The sequence below is a fragment of the Podarcis vaucheri genome (assembly GCF_965113315.1).
Source record: "Podarcis vaucheri genome assembly, chromosome: 8".
NCBI classification, from domain to species: Eukaryota; Metazoa; Chordata; class Lepidosauria; order Squamata; family Lacertidae; genus Podarcis; species Podarcis vaucheri.
This window is the reverse complement of record NC_138766.1, coordinates 93,126,419-93,148,583: the sequence shown is the minus strand read 5'-3', so window position 1 is coordinate 93,148,583 and position 22,165 is coordinate 93,126,419. Positions and strand designations below refer to the sequence as shown.

General features: G+C 43.4%; 1 protein-coding gene and 1 long non-coding RNA gene across 2 annotated transcripts; both read left to right on the top strand.

Annotated features, from left to right (window-relative positions):
* The first annotated feature begins 1,492 nt into the window (after positions 1-1,492).
* Positions 1,493-6,868, top strand: LOC309539691. Its single transcript, XR_014222957.1, has 2 exons — positions 1,493-1,591; positions 6,692-6,868. It is a non-coding gene; the product is annotated as an uncharacterized lncRNA (long non-coding RNA).
* Positions 6,869-8,904: 2,036 nt separating this feature from the next.
* GORAB (golgin, RAB6 interacting) lies at positions 8,905-19,305 on the top strand. Its single transcript, XM_082235842.1, has 5 exons — positions 8,905-9,053; positions 12,105-12,429; positions 14,662-14,763; positions 15,990-16,130; positions 18,143-19,305. The coding sequence occupies exons 1-5, from the start codon at positions 8,990-8,992 to the stop codon at positions 18,582-18,584; spliced, it is 1,074 nt and encodes a 357-aa protein (XP_082091968.1). The 5' UTR covers positions 8,905-8,989; the 3' UTR covers positions 18,585-19,305.
* Positions 19,306-22,165: the final 2,860 nt, after the last annotated feature.

Genomic DNA, 22,165 nt, shown 5'->3' with positions numbered 1-22,165 from the left:
CCTTCTGTGATGTATGTATGATGTTTCTGGGGGTGGTCTTGGACTCCAGGGCGGGCAGTTTAAAATGTCTATATAAGGGCGGACACACCTTTGTTCGGGGTCCTCCTCCTTTCCTGCGTGTGAGGGGAGCACCCTGTTGCAACAGTTCAATAAAGATCAGGCTTACGAGCTGCTTTGCTTCTCAATATTCTCTGATTGGCCTCTGTTATTTTCTCCGACCAATGGAGAACCTACAAAGGACTCTAAGGGCTCTTGTGTTCCCCATAAGGGAATAAGGGCAGATTTTCGTTTATTACATGTGGCACCTGTGACAATGACAGTTCCACAGATCGAAGTAGTGGGGAGACGTGATCATGCTGCAGCTGCTGTTGCTGACCATTACATTTGCCACAAGGATAGCTGTACCTCTTAATTGCAATTTTAGTAGGGTTTTTTTTGGAGAGCTGTGATTTATTTAAACTAAAACTCAAAGCAGTGTTTCTGTGCTTCCTGAGTAATCCTCAAAGTCTTTTCATACACGATTAATTAAAACCCTTATTTAGCATTGGGAAATTATGCAATCAAGCGTGATCGCTAATGTGCCTTTTGTGCTTTGAACAAATGAAACTTTCTGTCTGAAGAAGAGCAGTGAATGTTATTAACAGTGACAACACAAATCACTAATCTACCCTCCTAGCAGTGTTTGTGGCTGTTCCCCCTCTCTAGTGAGCATGCAAATATTCCTTCTCTAGTAGGGCTGCAGAACAAAGGGTGTCATCCTGCCCTGAATTTTGGGTTCTTAAAAAGCAGAGACATCACCTTGCCAACAAAGGTCCGTATAGTAAAAGCCATGGTTTTCCCGGTAGTGATGTATGGAAGTGAGAGCTGGACCATAAAGAAGGCTGATCACCGAAGAATGGATGCTTTTGAATTCTGGTGCTGGAGGAGACTCTTGAGAGTCCCATGGACTGCAAGAAGATCCAACCTCTCCATTCTGAAGGAAATCAGCCCTGAGTGCTCACTGGAAGGACAGATCCTGAAGCTGAGGCTCCAAGACTTTGGCCACCTCATGAGAAGAGAAGACTCCCTGGAAAAGACCCTAATGTTGGGAAAGATGGAGGGCACAAGGAGAAGGGGACGACGGAGGACAAGATGGTTGGACAGTGTTCTCGAAGCTACCAGGATGAGTTTGACCAAACTGTGGGAGGCAGTGGAAGACAGGAGTGCCTGGCGTGCTCTGGTCCAGGGGGTCATGAAGAGGCGGACATGACTAAACGACTAATCAACAACAACAAAAAGATCACAGTGAAATGCTGAACACAAGAAGAGCTGAGTGAGGTCTGTCAGCTGGGCAGACATTTCTGTACTTAGAAATAAAAAATAAAAGGAATCTTGGCTTCACCTTTAGTCAACATAGGCAGTCTGCATTTTTAAAACTCTGATGATGACTTTTGCTTGCCTATACAGACTGGAGAGAGGCAGATGCTGTGGAAATTACAAGAAATACCTACTATTTCAGAGTGGCAGGCGAAGATGATGGACTTTGCAGAGTTGGCCAAACGGACTTGCAGGCTCCCAGACCAGGAAGATCAGAAATTCCAAAGAGACTGGAGTAAGTTTATTGTATATCTGAATGACAATTGCAAAAACCTGAAGACACTAGCAGGAATGAAATAAATCCTACAATGTGGACAGATAGTAAAGATTTAAATTGCACAGTTGGATGTGATATGGGATACATGTTGAAGGGAAGGAAGGAAGTCGCAAGCTCAGCAGAGCAAAAAGATTGTTTTGTGTTTGTTATTGTAATGCTGGAAATGTTTAAAGGAAAATAATAATAATTTATGGGGGGGGGGAAGGATAGAGGCAGGTGCTGAAATGATCCTAGTGTACCAAGTTAAAAATTGCTGAATTTTTCCGTGTATAACACTCCCCTGTGGGGGGACTCAAAATTAGAAAATGGGGGGAGATTGCCCTCTTGTATAATACTAACCCCCCCTTTTTAAACATATTTCTTTAGTAAAAAAAAGTAGTCTTATACACGGAAAAATATGATACTTTGTTATCTGCCCACTTTGGCCTGCCTTATTCCTAACTAACACACGGCCCCCCAGGAATTTTCCCAGAAAGAAAGGCAGCCCCAAGGCTGGACCAAGTTCCCCATTCCAGAGTGTGAAAGCATTTTACTGGGTTCTTTCTCTCTCTCTCCCCCCACCTCCAATATTTCAAGAGAGAACCCAAAGTGCTTTCTTCTCGTTCATCCCCCTGCCTTCACAAACTAGAGTTTGCCGCTGCTCTGGATGACTCGCACAGATCACGCTGGACACAGACTTCTCCAAAATATTTTTAGCTTGCGGAAGAGTTGCAGCTGCTTCTTGCTTCTGCTGGATTTCAGTACAAGAAATGAAGCGAGAAGGAACAAGGATAGCCTGCTTCTAGGGAAAGCCAGATCGGTGTGTGTGTGTGTGTGTATGTTTTGTAATAAATGAAAATCTGCCCTTATTCCCTTATGGGGGACACAGGAGCCCTTATAGAGTCCTTTGCAGGTTCTCCATTGGTCGGAGAAAATAACAGAGGCCAACCAGATAATATTGAGAAGCAAAGCAGCTAGCAAGTCTGATTTTTATTGACTGTTGCAACAGGGTGCCCCCTTCACACGCAGGAGAAGGAGGAGGACCCCGAACCAAGGTGTGCCCGCCCTTATATAGACATTTTAAATTGCCCGCCCTGGAGTCCAAGACCACCCCCAGAAAAATCATACCTATATCACAGAAAAGGCGGTCTACAGCAGAAATCTGAGTGCATTGTTTATCTCCTATCATTGTTTATCTCCCGTCTGGCAGGTTACCTGTTAATGGTCACTTGACTGGATACCCTGGGGAGCCTGGCCAGTCTTTTGTAATGATAAATACTTAGTTCCTGAGCCAGGTCACAGGCTCACCCTATTCATACACAGACCCTTAAAGACAGGATTTGTGAATGAAAAGACAATGGGGAGGCTTTTCCATTTTCCTTGACCTTGCAGAGAAGTAATTTGGTCAGTTTGGGAGTCAAAATGGTTTCAGGGCTGTCTTCCTGTGCTGCTTCAGACATGTGGTTTATATATTTATGTACGTGTTTGCTTGGTACATTTATGAACATTTATTATATATATATGAGCTTACATTTTTTATTTCACAACCTTTGCTGCCACCTGCTCATCTTGAACTGCCAAGAGAAAGATACTGTGGCAGTGGCTGGGCGACCTGGAATGGACAATAAAAGAGGGGTGGTAATCTTCTTCAAGTCTTTATAAAGAGGGCAAGCCAGAAGGGCATGTGCCACCGATTCGGGACTGCCATCTCCACAGGGACATAAGCGTTTTTCATATGGAGTCTGTTGGAATCGTCCTTCAAGTCCAGCCGAGGGCAATACATTCAATCTTGCGAGAGTAAAAGTGTGTCTATATTTTAGGATTGCTAGGTTATGCAGATAAGGTGCCAGAAAGTCGAAATGGGGAGGTGGAAAATAGTCAGTCCATTGGCAAAATTTACTTATTGTGGTCAAGTTGTTCTGACGCTCGATATCATTTAGGCACTGACAATAATTTTGCATGCTTCTCCAGCAATTTTTGTGCATGATCAGAGAGAACCTTTTAAACTATTCTCAGGATGAAATGGAGATTTCTTCCCCATGCCTGTTTTAAAGCTTTTTTAAAAATAATAATAATTAATTTTCCTACAGCTAAATGCCAATAGAAATATTTGGGCAAGCCAGGGCAGCTGTAATACTAAATCTAGTCCATGTTAACCAAGGCTGATCTAGCTGCTTGTTTGGATAGTTACAGCTTGCAGATCTTGTAAAGATTTTGACTGTTTCCATGACGGTTTGCTTCCATCTTGTGACCAAAACCTTGTACTACACCAGGCATCCATGTCATCTAAGCCCATGGAAATAATAACCCTGATCTATATATTCTTTTATATTTTTCTTCACATGCAAACTATCCATCAAAGCATATGCTACAATTTGTATGCCAACACCAAACTGAAATCTATGAAGGGAAGTATACAAATTTAATAAAAAAAAAAATGAGGCTGAACTCCATCAATTCTGTAATTATCTGCATGTTTTTAAATAGATTATGTCTGTGTGTGTAGTTTTACTTCTATTGCTTGTTTTTTGAAAAATGTTTTCCCCACCCCTATGTTTTTAGCTGTTCTTATTTCATCTGTGGGGTATATATATATAATTTATAAATAAAAAGGTGGGGTATAAATAAAAATAAACCTGGGGTACAAAAGCCAAACACTGTTTTAGTTTACATGAACAAGAGCCTAACTTCCAAAGCTCAGGTCATTGCTTACAGTTCATCTCATCTTTGGTGAGACTTCAACTGCAATTCTGCGTTTGGGTCTTGATGCCACAGTTTCTAGGAAAACATGGCTGTAACGACACACAATATGTGACAGCTGGAGCCCATATTTCTTTACAGGATGATGTTATCGCCACATCTGGCAGGGATCCCTGCCTTCCAGCTGTGCTGCAGCTATCATGTACTGAGAAGCTTTATCTCCAAGTGACTCTTTCCCAGAATCAATCAACAGATGTTTCCTGTGCTACAGTAGTTCCAGCTGGCTGATTCGTTGCTTTCCCCTCTTTTCTTATACGCTGCAAATTCTCCATGTTACAAACAAAAGGAGAAATGGAAAACAAATACAATCTGGCACATTTTTGTTTAGACAAGCCTACCTCTTTTATACGTGATTACTACAATTTTTCCTAATTATGACTTAAAAAACCGCAAAGTCTCCTGCAGAAATTAATCGAAACAAGTCCAGGTGTATATTTTGGGGCACTGTTAGGTAAAGTACTCTCTGCATTTTCCTCATTCTTTTTGAAATTCTTGTCTAGGTTGTCTCCTAATTGTCTCTGTTAATCTGGCCAATTCAGTATAATCTAATAATTTATCCTGCCATTCCTTTTTTGTTGGCACAAATTCTTTTTTCCAATTTCTGGGTACTGTACTTTCTTGTTTGTCTGTTTGGTTACACAAGGAAATCTTCAATAAAACTCATTAAAAAAAAATAGGAACCTTGTCAGCACAGCCTAATTGAAAAGGCCTCTTGGATTTTACATTTGTGTTGCCAGAGTGACAAAGACTAAGTGTTCCCAACGCAGTCTTCTTTACAACTGCTGTTCTGGCTGGACAGCTGACACCTCATTTGCAGGATGAGGTCCAAGCAGCGTTGATTTCCTCCTACAAACAGGAATTTAAACATGGAGAAAAGCAAGTTGTCAATTGCCTAAGAGGGTGTATTTTCTTTTCGCATCTGTTGCTTGACAAATATATTGCTTTTAGCAGAAGCAACTTTTCCGTGTATTCCAAAAGACAAGCCACAATACTATTCAAAGCACGGATTATATGATTTGATTTCCTCTTTGGCAGAATTTGCATAGCCTCCTTGACTATCAACATGTAATATGTTTTCAAAGCCTGCCAGAGAGGATGAGGAGTGCGACTGACAGGTGTACGGCTGTTAAATGGATGTTTTGACATTTTATCTTCTGGTACGAGTCCCGTGAGACTACATTTCCAAAGCGACACTATAATGAATATTTACTCTGTATTTTTAAAATAGCGCCTCCTAAAACATCTGGAATTCGGAATAGCCTAATCAAAAGTGTGTGAGGCAAAAGCATTGCATCAGAACTCTGGTTGATCTCAGTTGACCCAGCTGTGGGCTATCCATCATTATAACAACAAGGGAGCAAATGGACCATCTGTGCTGAGCTGTACTCACAATTGTGAAGTCTGAGGTTATGGTGATGCATCCCCAGCTTTTGCATTTTGCTGTTGTGTCACAAAAGCACCTGTCTGTTGCCTGGCTATAAAGGTGGCCCTCTCCCCCTTCCCAGCACAGACCCCAGAGGGCAGCAGCTGTGGCACTCTGGTCTCCTTCCTCATGGATGCAAAATGGCAGGACGAAGGAGGCACTCATCCCGCAATGGGACGCTGAGGAACTGGCAGAAGGCAAGCTCGCTTGCTGGGTGGGATTGCAGCTTGAAGGCAGCCGATTCCCAAAGTCAGAAGCTGTCTGCTGTCTGGAAACATACCTGGCAGAAACTGGCAGGTGGAGCTTGCATGTGGTCGAGGAGAATGGTGTGTGTGTGTGTGTGTGTGTGTGTCTGTGTGTCTGTGTGTCTGTGTGTCTGTGTGAGTGGGAGCATTCGGACGTGGTCGAGGAGAATGGTGTGTTTCTGCGTGTGTGAGTGGGAGCATTTGGACGTGGTCGGGGAGAATGGTGTGTGTCTGCGTGTGTGAGTGGGAGCGTTTGGACGTGGTCGAGCAGAATGGTGTGTGTGTGTCTGTGTGTGTGAGTGGGAGCGTTTGGACATGGTCGAGGAGAATGGTGTGTGTCTGTGTGTGTGAGTGGGAGCATTTGGACGTGGTCGAGGAGAATGGTGTGTGTCTGCGTGTGTGAGAGGGAGCATTCGGACGTAGTCGAGGAGAATGGTGTGTGTGTGTGTGTCTGTGTGTGTGAGTGGGAGCGTTTGGACGTGGTCGAGGAGAATGGTGTGTGTCTGTGTGTGTGAGTGGGAGCGTTCGGACGTGGTCGAGGAGAATGGTGTGTGTGTGTGTGTGTGTGTGTGAATGGGAGCAGCCAGTGGAGGGTCTGGCTGAGGCTGTTGGACGGAGGCCATCCCACTCACCATGTTGTTTGCCTTTCAGGAATCCGGTGAGGTTTTCCCCAAGACCGATCGTGAAAGTAATGAAGAGAACAGCAGGACGGAAGCAAAGCAGTTTATATTCCTAAATAAATGACCTTTTTTTTAATAAAAAAAGCAAAACTGTGTCTGACTTTTTAGCAAACAAATGCAACACTAAATAAACGTCTTTCAAAATACATCCGCATTTAAAGTAGTGTTCATTAGCTCCTGCAACTGCTGATGCTTCCCCAGTTGTTGCTGTTGAATATGATGTCATAATGCCTGTGATGTCATAAATAGACCTGATGACTAAGGGGAAGTGGATGGGGGGGAGGGATAGAGAGATAAGAGATGAGAAAGGATGCCAGAGACAGAGTTGACCTGTGAATTGGGAAATTTTGTGAAAGTGATTTGCGTCGAAACCTCAAAGGACTGGCTTAGCATTTTGCACACCCCACACAGCTGACTTTTGCTGCGTTCCGGGCACAATTCAAAGTGTTGGTGCTGACCTTGAAAGCCCTAAACGGCCTTGGCCTAGTATACCTGAAGGAGCATCTCCACCCCCATCGTTCAGCCTGGACACTGAGATCCAGCGCCGAGGGCCTTCTGGCGGATCCCTCACTGCGAGAAGCCAAGTTACAGGGAACCATACAGAGGGCCTTCTCGGTGGTGGCACCCGCCCTGTGGAACGCCCTCCCACCAGATGCCAAGGAAATAAAGAACTACCAGTCTTTTAGAAGACATCTGAAGGCAGCCCTGTTTAGGGAAGGTTTAATAGACTATTGTATTTTAATATTATGCCGGAAGCCGCCCAGAGTGGCTGGGGAAACCCAGCCAGATGGGCAGGGTACAAATAATAAAATATTATTATTATTCCATTTTGTGATGGCGCCACAACACTTTCAAACTCCCCAATGCGGCAATGGGCCCCTGTTCTACAATAGCTTTCCAGCCAGCCTCAAATACACCTGATGATGGTCAGTTTTTCTTTTTCTTTTAATTTTTTATTGAATTTACTTGATAACATAATTATGAAACAGATTACAAAACAATGTCAATTCAAAATACCATAAAATTCACCATACACTCCTACATATATACACATAAGACTTCCCCCCAACGCCTTTCCCTTTTCTATTTTCCTGTAGTACAAAACTTAACATTGTACTATAAAAGTTTCCTACTGATTTTTAGAACCTTTTCATTCATATATACAGAAAGCATTCAAATGCCGTCAAAGAAGCCACACCACTGTTATATATATATTTTTTAAGTAGTTATTGAACATGTCCCATTTTTCAGTAAATTTTGGGTTAACATTACCTCTCAGCCTGTTTGTCATATGAGCCAATTCAGCAAATTCTACCAGTTCTGTACAGAAAGATTTCTTTTACTTTTGTTGGGACTTCTCTGCCTACAATCCCAAGTAAGAACACCTCAGGTTTTTTTGGAAATGTTGTTCTTATAATAATTTTTTTTTAGTTCATCATATATAATATTCAAAATTCAAAATAGTCAAAATATTTTCAAAATTAACAACAAATAAAAAACAAAACAGACTGACTTCCCTCTATTCCCTTCCTTGGTTTCATTATCAATACACTGCATGTCCAGTTTGAACCTTATTTAAATGACTTCTTATCCATTCATAGCCAAATTACAAGTAATTTTAAAACCCTGCTAATGTCAAAATAGCTTCATCTTGGACTGGGCCTAGCAGCCTAGGGCTTGTGCGCAAAATTGGGCCGCGCTGCTATATAATATGATAATATGATATAATATGATATAATATGATATAATAATATAATAATAATCTAATATAATAGTCTAATCTAATAATCTAATATAATAATCTAATATAATAGTCTAATCTAATAATCTAATAATCTAATCTAATAATATAATATGCTAATATGCTATGATATATGATGGTATAATATGATATAATATAATAATATATAATAATGTAATCTAATAATCTAATAATATAATATAATAATAATCTAATTTAATAATCTAATAATCTAATAATCTAATATAATATGCTAATATGCTAATATGCCAATATGCTAATATGCTAATATGCTAATATGCTATGATATATGATATGATATAATATGCTCTAATACGCTACGGGACGAGAAGGCCGGGCGCCTGAGGCCTCCTGCCGTTGCCATAGCGACGCGCCGGGCCTAGTCCGCCGCGCGAGGCCTGCCCGGAGCCGCGGCTTTTCCCAAAGCTGAGGGGCGGAGCTGCGGGACGTGGCAGCGGAAGCAGGAGCCGGGCGGGTGCCCGGGAGGGAGGGAGGGCGGAACGGGCCATGGCCGGGGCCTGGGCTGGCTTCTCCGAGCAGGAGCTCCGGCGGCTCCAGGGGCAGCGCCGAGGTAAGCAAGGCCGGCGGCGGGCGAGGGGCGGCCGGGGAGGCGGGTGGCGGGAAGCCGGAGCCGGTTTGTTTCGCAGGCGGCCCAGCTGGGCTCGGGGTCTCATAGAAACGGAGAATGGTCGAGTTGGGACCCCGAGGGTCATCTAGTCCAACCCCCCCTGCAAGGCAGGAATCTTTTGCCCAACGCGGGATTCGAACCCACGACCCTGAGATCGAGAGTCTCATGCTGTACCGGCCGAGCTCTTCCAGACCAGATGGGGAAATTACAAGTAATTAAAAAAAAAAATTAAAACAATACCTTACTGTTGCTGTATGTAGGTTTTATTTTATTGGTTTCTTATCTTATATTTTGGGAATGTACATCCAATTTTTCCCCCCACCTTAAATTTTGTGGGCGTAAGCTATAGCTTATTTAGCTTATATGTAAATCTGGCACTGCCGGCAATGGCTTTCCAGGGTCACAGGCAGGGGACATTCTACCTACCTGCAAATGCCAGGGATTGATCCCGAGGGACTTGGATGATGGACTCAAGGGCATCCTGATCAAATTTGCAGATGACACCAAACTGGGAGGGGTGGCTAACACAGGATCACACTTCAAAACGACCTTGACAGATTAGAGAACTGGGCAAAAATAAACAAGATGAATTTTAACAGGGAGAAATGTAAAGTATTGCACTTGGGCAAAAAAAATGAGAGGCACAAATACAAGATGGGTGACACCTGGCTTGAGAGCAGTACATGTGAAAAGGATCTCGGAGTCTTGGTTGACCACAAACTTGACATGAGCCAACAGTGTGACGCGGCAGCTAAAAAAGCCAATGCAATTCTGGGCTGCATCAATAGGAGTATAGCATCTAGATCAAGGGAAGTAATAGTGGCACTGTATTCTGCTCTGGTCAGACCTCACCTGGAGTACTGTGTCCAGTTCTGGGCACCACAGTTCAAGAAGGACACTGACAAACTGGAACGTGTCCAGAGGAGAGCAACCAAAATGGTCAAAGGCCTGGAAACGATGCCTTATGAGGAACGGCTAAGGGAGCTGGGCATGTTTAGCCTGCAGAAGAGGAGGTTAAGGGGTGATATGATAGCCATGTTCAAATATATAAAAGGATGTCACATAGAGGAGGGAGAAAGGTTGTTTTTTGCTGCTCCAGAGAAACGGACACGGAGCAATGGATCCAAACTACAAGAAAGAAGATTCCACCTAAACATTAGGAAGAACTTCCTGACAGTAAGAGCTGTTTGACAGTAGAATTTGCTGCCAAGGAGTGTGGTGGAGTCTCCTACTTTGGAGGTCTTTAAGCAGAGGCTTGACAACCATATGTCAGGAGTGCTCTGATGGTGTTTCCTGCTTGGCAGGGGGTTGGACTCGATGGCCCTTGTGGTCTCTTCCAACTCTAGGATTCTATGATTCTATGAGATTAGACCACTGAAGAAGCCTGGAAAACTACCTTGGGAGTGTGCTACCTGCAAGCCCCAGTAAAAGGGCTCATCAGGGGCGAACAGCGGCCTCTTGATTACTTGGACTGCCAGGGCGAAACAGGCGCAAAACGCCGGCACCCTGTCGTCTACAACTTCATTAACATCTGTCTACAATTCCACTAGCATCTCTCAGTATTGTGAATAACACCGAACTTACCCGGTACCTTTTGTTGGTATCTTCATGAACTGAATTAATTTATTGAAACCAGACATTATAAGTTCATCTTAGGCTGGGTCGTTCGCAAGTCTCTGTGGCTTTGTTTAATGTTTTGTATTTTTCTCAGAAGGTCGATAAAGTATGTATAATTTATTATTCTGTGTGTATTAATCGCCAACGTGTTGCATGAGTCGCACTACTTCTATCTGCAGCACAGGTTGCATTTTTCTAGTGCTAGGTTTTTCAGGCAGGGGACATTCCCAGCCCCTACATGGAGATACCAGGGGTTGAATCTGGAATCTTCTGGATGCAAAGCAAGGGCTCCACCACTGAATAACCAAACAACATACAGGATCACCTGCAGTAGAGTAAACCATGCCACCTAAACTGCATTAAAAATAATTTTAAATTATTACTGTTATATTATTAACATTACTGACTCTTGAGTTCCAGAAGCCTGGGGTCTGTTCTAAAACAGTTCTGGATTAAAGTTTTGCAGTCAATTCTTTTAGGAGATGGGTGAAATTAATTCATTTCTTTCTTTTTTAAAATTTATTTAATCATTTTTTCGATACAAACAACAATCGCAAAAGACACATACAACCAAAAGCATAATAACGATAAGAACACAATTTGACAATTCAGCTTTGAATACACTGATATACCTATGACTACACCTTTTTAACAATATTTCCCCAAATCTCTCTCCTCCCTCCACTTCCCCCCACTATCCGCCTTATCGCTTAAGTATTCATTCCAGATTTCTTCATATTTATCCATTTTTATTTTGCGTCAACATGCAATTCGTTCGTATGTAGCTAATCTGTTCATATTATCAATCCGTGTGCTCAATGGAATCTTTTTGCGGCTCTTCCAATTCATCAAAACAAGTTTTTTTGCTTCTAATATACCACGGTACATCCCTTTTTTTGACCCCTTGAAATCTCCCACGTTTCTGGAATATAATTTAGAATTAAATTCAATTCCCCTATATAACAATTTCTTTTTATTACTCTTGCTATAAATATCCTCACCTCGTACCAAAATGATCTTATCATCAGGCAGTTTATCATCATATGTACTAAGTTTGCATTTTTACTCCCACATCTCCAGCAGTTGTCTGCACTTGTTATTTTCTTCTGGAATAGTTTTGCCGGAGTCCAGTGGACTCTGAATAATATTTTCTGTTGAATAAGTCTTAGTCTTAGATCCATAGAGGCTATTTCTGTTGATTTTATGCTTGACTCCAATACAGTATATCATTTGTTATCTGTACCCCTAACTCTTCCCTCCATTTTTGTCTATCATATTCTAAATCATATTTTTTCAATTTTAATTCACTTCTTTATTTTGTAGCTTACCCTGCCCCATGATGTGAAAGCCTAATTTTTGTTTATTTGGGCCATTTAGATGCGCCTCTTGCACCGCAGCATCGGACAGCTCCTGTAAGCAAACACCGCCTACATCTGCAGCGCAAAAAGCCAGTTCAGCAGATATGTGGAGAAGCAGAACTTCCCGATGGAGCAGCCTTGTCGTTGCCCCTGGAGCAGAGGCTTTCTGCGCCCAAACCAAAGAGCTCCTCTCCCCAGACGCCTCTCCCACCGCCCCAGTCTCCGACAGCGAGAGAGCAGCAAGATGCCAAAAAGCAACAGCTTCAACCTGGACTAGATAAAACGTGTAACGGTGACCCCTCTACCGTGCCAAGTCATAAACCGGAGAAAAAGAAAATGGAATTGTTAGTAAGTCTGTAATGAAACTCTTAAGAGTTTTATCATCCCAAACGATCTAATTGCAGAGGGGGAATTCAACGTCGTACTAAGGTGACTGTTCCGTCAGGGCAAGCAGTTCGGTTTGTCAGGCGGAACGATTGCCTCCTCTCCCCACCTGCTGTTTTGGGGTTCTTCTGACACCCCACCCCTGAGCCAATTTCAGGGATATAGCGGAGGGATAAACCCTGATGCGTAAACATAAGCCCTTGTGTAGGGCTTCCATCGATGGGACTCATTAACTGACCCCACCCAGAGCTGTACTGCATAGTAAATTGGAAGATACATGAAAAATTGCAGTGGTTTTGGGGTAATAAATACTGAGATCTTTTTTTCTATCCTTTCTTCACCTTGATTCCAGGCTCTAAGGAAGTCAGACTATCCTCCACCAGGGCCTTTTCAGTGATGGCTCCGACCTGGTGGAATGCTGTCCCATGAGAACAGGGTCCTTCAGGATTTAACCTCCTTCCGCAGGGCCTGTAAGACAGAGCTATTCTGCCTGACCTTTACAGTGGTGCCTTCCCCTCTGTCCCTGGAGATTGCGGGGCTGGCAACGGGGAGAAGCGATCTTCTCCCCGCCGCCCCTTGCTTCAAAAGAGGTCCAGGGTGCGGGGGCAAGCTTCGTTTTGCGAAGCAAGCCCATAGGGAAATTCATCTTGCGAAGCAACTCGAAAACGAAAAAACCTTTCGCCTTGCGAGTTTTTCGTCTCGCGAGGCGTTCGTCTTGCGGGGCACCACTGTAATTTGAATTCAGCCTGATCTTTTATTTCCCTTCTCTTCCCTCTCCTTTTATGAAGATCACCTGCTCTGAGACCCCACAGCTAATTCTCCCCTGGCCTCCTTGCTGGCCCAAGTAGGACCAATTCAGCCAGCTAGCCCTGGGGATTATCTAATTGATTTTTGATTTTTGAATTTTATTGTTATTCATGTTTTTATACTGTATTTTATGCTGCTTTTATAATTAAGTGTTTTAAATTTGTTGTTAGCCGCCCTGAGCCCGGTTTTTGAACCGGGAAGGGCTGGATATATATAAAAAATTATTATTATTATTATTATTATTATTATTATTATTATTATTATTATTATTGTTGATGTGTTTTTATGTATAGGGCCAAATCTGACCAGCTCTCCAGTCTTGCTAAGGTCATGTGCATAGTTTTAGAGACCTTTGCTTTGGTGCTAGCAAAACAGCTATCTCTGCATCCTTTGTTACAAGGGAATTTTCCTCTTACGCAGAGAACTCTGCACATTGCTTGTCAGTGCAATTGTACGAAATAGTTTCCAGGCTTCAGGGAACAATTTCCACAGTGGTGGCCTTTCTGCCATGAAGCCCCTACACACTGTAGAGGATTCCGGGATATGTTGGAGAGTGCCCTGCGACAAGTTGAGCCGAGGCAACACTCAAAACTTCTCTGTAGCTGTTCATGGCAAGGGAAGATTTAGAGAGTATTCAGACAAGCTGTGGTTTATTATTTATTAAATTTATATACCACCCTTCATCCAAGGATCACAAGGTGGGTTGGACACAGTTTAAAAGGCAGTGATACACAAAGGATAGAAAACATCTTGAGCTGCCTTATAACAAGACAGACCTAGCTCAATATTGTCCCTATAACAAGACAGACCTAGCTCAATATTGTCTACAGAGGTAACTAACCTCTCGACCTCCAGGTGTTGCTGGACTAGCTTCCATCATCCCTGATGATTGGGCATGGTGGCTAGGGCCAATGGGAGTTGTGGTCCTCCCAAGTTAGCAATCCCTGATCTATAGTGACCAGGGGCCCTTATTCATGCAAACCTTGAGCTTTACTACAAAGCAACGATTCTTCCGTTCTGTGAGTCAGTCAATAACAAAGTTTTCAATGATATCTGTCCTCAAAGGATCAGTTTGCTGCAGGGGTTGAATAGCAGAGTTTCTGGTTTCTAGAACATATTTAGGGGGCTCCCGTAGAGAGGAGAAGGGAAGGAAGTCCCTTTATGCAGAAATCCTTGTGCAGGTGGGACCATAACTTCACTGCTTTGGATACAACCTCAGATTCTGAAACCAGGCTTGGCGTTAAAGCGACTAGTGTGAATTATTCAAATATTTTTGAAGCAATTGCAGAATGCATCATGGACTTGGTTACCCAGTGGGCTCGTTTTGTGGGAGAGGGAGAAAGAAGGCAATTCCTTGTTAATTGTGTTGTTTTGTCAATGTTCAGGCCAGAGAAGTCTCGGTGGGAGATCCTACAACAGGAGCAGAAGCTTATGGAAGAAAAGAACAAGCGCAAGAAAGCTCTCCTGGCTAAAGCGATAGCGGAAAGGTGTGAAGAATCTTTGGGTGTAATATTTGGGCAGGCTAAAGGAACACAATACCTATTCCCCCCTAATCGTGTTGCTGCATCTTAGCAAAGCCCGCCTGCCTCGTTTTCTCAGCACTAGCACAAAGCGTTTTTCCTCTGAATATCAATAAGAATTCCAACCAGTTACAGTTTGGAAGGTGCATGCTGGATTGAAAAGTGTTTGCTGTTCCTCTCCTTTTAACTTTTAACTACAGTGGTACCTCAGGTTACAGATGCTTCAGGTTACATACGCTTCAGGTTACAGATTCCGCTATCCCAGAAATAATACCTCGGGTTAAGAACTTTGCTTCAGGATGGGAACAGAAATTGTGCAGTGGCAGCGGGAGGCCCCATTAGCTAAAGTGGTGCTTCAGGTTAAGAACAGTTTCAGGTTAAGAACGAATTAAGTACGTAACCAGAAGTACTGATGTATAATCATGACTTCATTCCATTGGGTTCTGTTGAACAAAATGGGATGTAAGTTCATGAGAAAGTTTGGAATCGTGTTGTAATAAGGATCTTATAAGATGCCAATCACCCATCTCCTACTACCCTTCTCAGAAATACCCCACCCCACCCTCTCACTATATATAAGGGTCTGGTGACTTCTGTTTCAGAGTATCTGAAGAAGTGTGCATGCACACGAAAAGCTTATACCCAGAACAAACTTAGTTGGTCTCTAAGGTGCTACTGGACAATTTTATAAGATGCTGTTATTCATGTGAAAAGGGAGGGCTGGAGACCAGGTCTCCAGCATTACAGATCCAGGTTGAGCTTCTTGGCTTTGTAAGAAGAGCTCTTGAACAAATTCTCTGTAGAAGTTGAATGAAAAAGTGGTAAGACAGTTTGCTTATACTTAGTATAAGCTGGTTAGAAGTCAAATAAAGTTTCCAGGGGGATTGGTAGCTTTGCAGGCGGTATAAAACCTGCTGAACTGTAGATGATTTTAAACACAACCTGCATGTCTTGAAACCTTTCTCCACAAAGCCTGGCCAGTCTCATCCTTTCATTAAAATAAAGATAAAAAATTGAGTTTTTCTGGAATCCTGGTCCGTTCTTTGGAAAGCCCAGGCTTTTTTCCTACACTATAAATGAAGAAAAAACACAGTTCTAACATTCCTGAGAAGTTTTAACAAGTGTTTCTTACTGAAATACATGGTAACTTATAACGGCACGTTGCCAACAGATACGGTCTCTTTCTTCCCCAGATCCAAAAGAACTCAGGCTGAAACAGTGAAGTTGAAGCGGATTCAAACCCAGCTCCAAGCTCTGGATGACATGGTGTCTGCTGATATTGGGATCCTGAGAAACAGGATTGACCAGGCAAGCCTGGAGTATTCATGCGCTCGGTAAGGACTAAGCACAGAATGAGAATAAGAGATTGATGCGTGAGGAAAGTATTCACTTCTACAGCAGTGGCGACAAATACACGCCCTGGGTTTTTGGTTGTCATCCCAAAAAGACACTTTAAAGTTCCATTAGTATATGGACACTTGTCTGTTTAGCTGGACTTACCCTCCTTTTCTGTTCCCACTCCCCCAATCTGCTCTTTGTTTCCCTGGAACAGGTTCTCTTTGGGAGGGGGGCAATGGGAGAGGAGAGGGAGAGGAAGTCTCATGTGCAAATGGAAGTCCTTGTGCTTTATTGTGCACAATCTATATTAAAATCATTGATTAAAATGGATTTTAAATTCTGTAGAATAGCTGATGGGAATCAGCTTGGGAAGGCAGCCTTGAGAACGGCAGCTCTCATCACACCCACATTTGCACAAGGGTTGACCATGGGTCAGTGTGGCTCATGGCCTGAGAAAGGTGGGCGACCATGGCGTCTTTTCTTACAAGGATAATTGGAGGAATAGTGATAACGATCATACCTGTTTGCCTTTCAAAGCTTTTTCTTAGCCGGTCCCGCATGTAGTGCTTCAAATATTCAATTCCAGTCTTGAATATACCAGTTATGAGGCTTTAACAGAGTAGACTTGATTATGTTGTCTCTGCTTCCAGTTTTTATCCCATTTCTTTCAGTCTGCTGAGTAATTTTGTTGTGTAGATCAAGTAGCTTTGGTTTGAGTAGTTTTGTCAGGCGACCAAGATAGCAAAGGGTCTGCAAACCCAGCCTTGTGAGGAACGGTCAGTCAGGGGAGATGGGGATGTTAAGCCTGGAGAAGAAGAATGATAGGTGACATGATAGCCATCTTCAGATATCTCCAGGGCTGGCACATGGAAGATGGAGCGAGCTTGTTTTCTGCTGCTCCAGATGGCAGGACCCAAACCTATGGATTTAAATTACAAGAAAGAGGATTCTGACTAAACATTAGGAACAACTCTGATGGTTAAGAGCTATTTAAGAGTGGAATGAACTACAGTCATACCTCGGGTTGAAATCGCTTCAGGTTAAGCCTTTTCGGGTTGCGCGCCACGGTGACCCGGAAGTAACGGAGCGCGTTACTTCCGGGTTTCGCCGCTTGTGCATGCGCAGACGCTCAAAATGACGTCACGTGCATGTGCAGAAGTGGCGAATCGCGACCCGCGCATGTGCAGATGCGCGGACACAGGTTGCGTTCGCTTCAGTATGTGAACGGGGCTCCAGAACGGATCCCGTTCGTATCCAGAGGTACCACTGTACTTTGATGCTGATGCTGATGCTGCTGCTGCTGATAATAATAACATATATATATTTATTTATATCCCGCCCTCCCCGGCCAGAGCCAGGCTCAGAGCGGCTAACATCATACAAGGAAAACAATGCATAAAAACAAGTGATCAATAAATTAAGATACATCCCACAATTACTTCAAAAAAATTAAAATTAAAACTGGACAAGTGGCAATGTTCAGGTTAAAACTGAAGGCGGTTACCAACTGTTTCCACTGATATTATAAGCACCTGTGTGCGGGCTGGGAACCTGCTTCGTGCTTGTTCTTATACAAGGAGAAAATGAGTCAGACTGAACCCCGAACAAAGGTCTGGCAGAACAGCTCCGTCTTGCAGGCCCTGCGGAAAGATGTTAAATCTCGCAGGGCCCTGGTCTCTTGTGAGAGAGCGTTCCACCAGGCCGGGGCCATGGCCAAAAAGGCCCTGGCTCTGCTCAAGGCCAGTTTGATCTCTCTGGGGCCCGGAATCTTTAGGATGTTGTTATTTGCAGACCGTAAGGTCCTCCGTGGGGCCAACCAGATAGATGGTAGACTCTCCTTTGGAGGTTTTTAAACAGGGTTTGGATGGCCATCTGCCAGGGATGTTTTAGCTTTAATTCCTGGGTTGGGCTAGATGGGGGTCCCTTCCAATTCTACAATTCTGTGTTCCTGTCCGTAGAGCAGACAAAACTTCCCTATTAAATGGTTGCTCTTTTTCCCCGCCTTCAGGAAGCGTTACGACAAGGCAGAAGCCGAGTATGTGTCCGCGAAGCTGGACCTCCAGAAGAAAACGGAAGTCAAAGAGCAGCTCACGGAGCACTTGTGCACCATCATCCAGCAAAACGAGCTTCGCAAGGCCAATAAATTAGAGGAGTTGATGCAGCAGCTGGACGTGGAGGCAGACGATGAGAATCTGGAACTCGAGATAGAGGTGGAGCGCATGTTGCAGCAGCAGGAAGCGGAAGCGGCGAGGCAGAGGGCCGAGTCCCAGAAGCCGGCTCCGGTTGGTGAGGAAAATGCAGCTTCCCCGGCTGCCGATAAAGGACCTGAGAGTGAAGGCCACACAGATTCAGAAACATTAGCAGAGCAGCCCACCGCTTCTCATTCAAATGGCGAAGGCCAAGCGGTAAACTCTGCTCCAGGGGAAACGCCGGCTCAGGATGGCACATGAACACTGAACCTAATCAGCTAACCTCTGGCTGGCGCCATTATCCTATTTAGCCATAGGGTTTAGAGGCTTCTTCTCCATGGTGCTACAAGAGCCCTCTGAAATCTGGCTTTTGACGGCAGCGCTATCTTCATTCGTCTCCTGGATTGCCAGTATACTTGCGTGAGCTCTCTCACCTCTCTGCCCACCTTCCCCATTCATGCAAACTGCATGTGGTCCATGGCAATTGCCTTGATATCGGGGGTGGAGAACTTCAGACCCCCCAAGCCTTTCTTCCTGGCCTTCAGAACTCCTTCCAGACCGCACTCCTCGCTGGCTCTCCTTTGCACCCTGAATGATAATTGCCTGGCTGGACTATGTCTTTGAACTCTGACCGCGCCTCTTGTTTGTCTGTGTGGCTGAATGTGTGTAGAAGCTAGCCTGCCGTATGGAGGTCAAGCTTACATTCGCTACTCTGCCCTCCACTGGCATGTTGTCCTCAGAAAATTAGCCGGAAGGATCTGTGACCCTTCGGCTGAAAAAGGCTCCCCCCCCCCCGCTTTATATTTAAAAAATGCAAGCCAGTATGAGATAGGTGCTATCTAAAACACACTCCAGTATACAGGGGTACCTTGGGATGCGAACGGGATCCATTCAGGAGCCCTGTCCGCATCCTGAATAGAACATAAGATGCGACTGCGTGCGTGCGCGGGTCGCATTTTGCCGCTTCCGCGCATGATGTCATTTTGAGTCACTGTACTGAGCTACAGAGGCTGGTGGAGAGTTGACTGCATGCCAGAGCCACACAGTCTATTAGTGGAAGACGTTTGAAAGCAGCCCAGCTGCAAAATAAGCTACCTTCATTTCATTCCAATAAGCGATTAGATTTGCACAAATGCATGCACACACTTTGCCATCCACAAAGATCCTTATTGAGCCTTCTCATCCCAAAATCCACACTCCTTAGGACTTAACAAAACCTTGTGTGTGCCACACTCATGGCATTCATAACTCAGACTAGTCAGTCACTCCATAAAATTGGGGACCTTAGTGTTGGCTTCTTTGCGTGTGTTCATGCCCCCGTACTAACGTCTGAAATTTCAACCTCCTTGGCAGAAGTAGGCAACACTTTTTCAGACATTGCGGCTTGGTCACTCTGTAATCCCTTCATTCCGCACCCCTCCTCCCTGCTCCAGTAGCAAGTAAGTGCCCCCATTTAGCCAAAACAGGGCCAATGGGAAACAAGGAAGAGTTACTACTATGCTTGGGGAAACCCCAAAGTTTGCCAAATTACAAAAATAAAACATTTCTTGAGTACCCAAAGGGGGCAACTACCCATAAAACTGCCCAGTGAGATGGGATGTCATTAATAGATATTTCTTATTCATGTAGCAAACATATTTTCACATTTTCTTCCTATTTTATAAAGTTACAAAAAGGTGCACTACTACAGATTGACACAACGCTGTTAACTTAATTCATACTGCTAGTAAACAGTAGGCAAATAGTTTTTAGCAAACACAACCTTATTTGTGCAAGAAAAAAATAAAATAAGTATAGTCACTGTTAAAAGAACAAAATATAAGTAAGGCCTCACTGTAAGCACTGGGAAAATATTACTTATCAAACAACTGCAATAAATGTTCCATATGAGATTCTTCATTTCACTTTTTATTTTGGCAATAAAGAGCAAGAAGGTCTGAGTGCAAGGCTGGGTTGCAGGGCTTTCTTCTCCGTGCAAAGGGTCATAAAAATGTTTTTCATATACTGTTTACCATGAAAAAATGTTTATGGGACGCATAAAGTAAATCATTGTTAGCCATTTCCTCCCCTCCCACCATTCCATCGGGCTGCCTCAGTGGCAGAGGCGTGAAGCAAGGTTCATCCACCAGCTTTGCCAAAGACCAGCTCCATCAAGCACCTCTTTCCCCTGTGCTGTCTCTGTGCCAGGTGGCCGTGATCAAAGTCACTATTTAAGAATCGGTGCTTGAGCTTGTTTCACCCCTCTCCCTCCCTGTCCTCGTTCCCTTATGTGTCTTTCTAAAAAAATAAAATTGTAAGGGATTGCCTTGTTTTAACGACTGTACACTCTGGAAGCCCTTTCGGCTAAAGAGCAAGATATATAGAAGCTATAAATAAATAAATAAGCACTCCAGTTGCTGATTTGGACTATTGGTTCCAGTTCTTATCTTTTCTGCGTCTTGCAGTTTGACTACCTGGTGGGGAAAAACGGTGTTGACTTGAGTGGATTTAATGGACATTGAACAAAAAATGTATTGATTTCCTTTTTTTGAGGAGGTGTTCGTGCCTGTTTTTAGCAAGACTCAAAAGTGCTCAGTGTAGTAGTACATACCATCTAAATCAGTTTACTACGTCCTGTATGGGATCTGTATGGAGCGGCTGCATTCTTCCCTGAATTTAGATGAAGAATAGAAGGTGGACTCTCCTTCCTTGAAGGTTTTTAAACAGGAGGTTGGATGGCCATCTGTAAGGGTTTATTCAGCTGCAATTCCTGCACTGCAGGGGGTGGGACTCGTTGACCCTTGGGGGGTGGGGGTTCCTTCCCAACACTACAGTGGTTGTATGAAGAGCTGTAGGAATCTCAATAATCAAGAATGCAAATAAAAACCTTTCCCCCCCATTCATTTAAGGATACAGTGGTGCCTCGCAAGACGAAATTAATTCGTTCCGCGAGTTTTGCCGTCTTGCGATTTTTTTCGTCTTGCGAAGCACGGTGTCGGGAAAGTTTTGGAAAAGCTTCAAAAATCACCAAAGTCTTTAAAAACCTCAAAAAAGGCTACCACACCTCGTTCTATGAGTTGCTCCTCGAAGTCAAGTCGCAACTGTATTAACGGTGTTAAGAAAAAGGAAACAAACTTGCAAGACGTTTCCGTCTTGTGAAGCAAGCCCATAGGGAAAATCGTCTTGCGAAGCAGCTCAAAAAACAAAAAACCCTTTCGTCTAGCCAGTTTTTTGTCTTGCGAGGCATTCGTCTTGCGAGGTACCACTGTATAACCCTAAAAACACATGCATCTATATTATTATATTTATTTAAACCCCGCTTTTCCCCCTGACAAGGACTCAAAGCTTAAGAATAAAATAAGAGCATAGTAGGAAAAAACCTTATTTAAAAACAAACTTTAATACATGTACTGTATTCATACATGATGCACATATATACACACACTAAATTATATATATATAATTTTATTTGTATGCCGCCTTTCCATAGTTAAAACAATGCTCAAGGCGGCTTACAACATGACAAGATTTACGTAATTACCAACATAACAAAAGTCACAAACAATAAATAAAACAAATCAAAAGGTACACAAATTGTACACAAATGGAAGGTACACAAAGGTACACAAATGGAAAATAATTTCCACGTAAATCATAAAATCTAAAAATACAACATTAATATCAGTAACAATTCAAAATGGCATAGTTAAATAATATATTTTAAAAAGGAGCCCTCTCTGTCGAGCATCATCATCATCATCATCATCAGTCCTTTATGTATATTACATTTGAAACACATAGATATTTGTAATAAAAGCACCACGGCGCCAGCACCGGCGCCCGGTCACAACTGCAGCAGCACA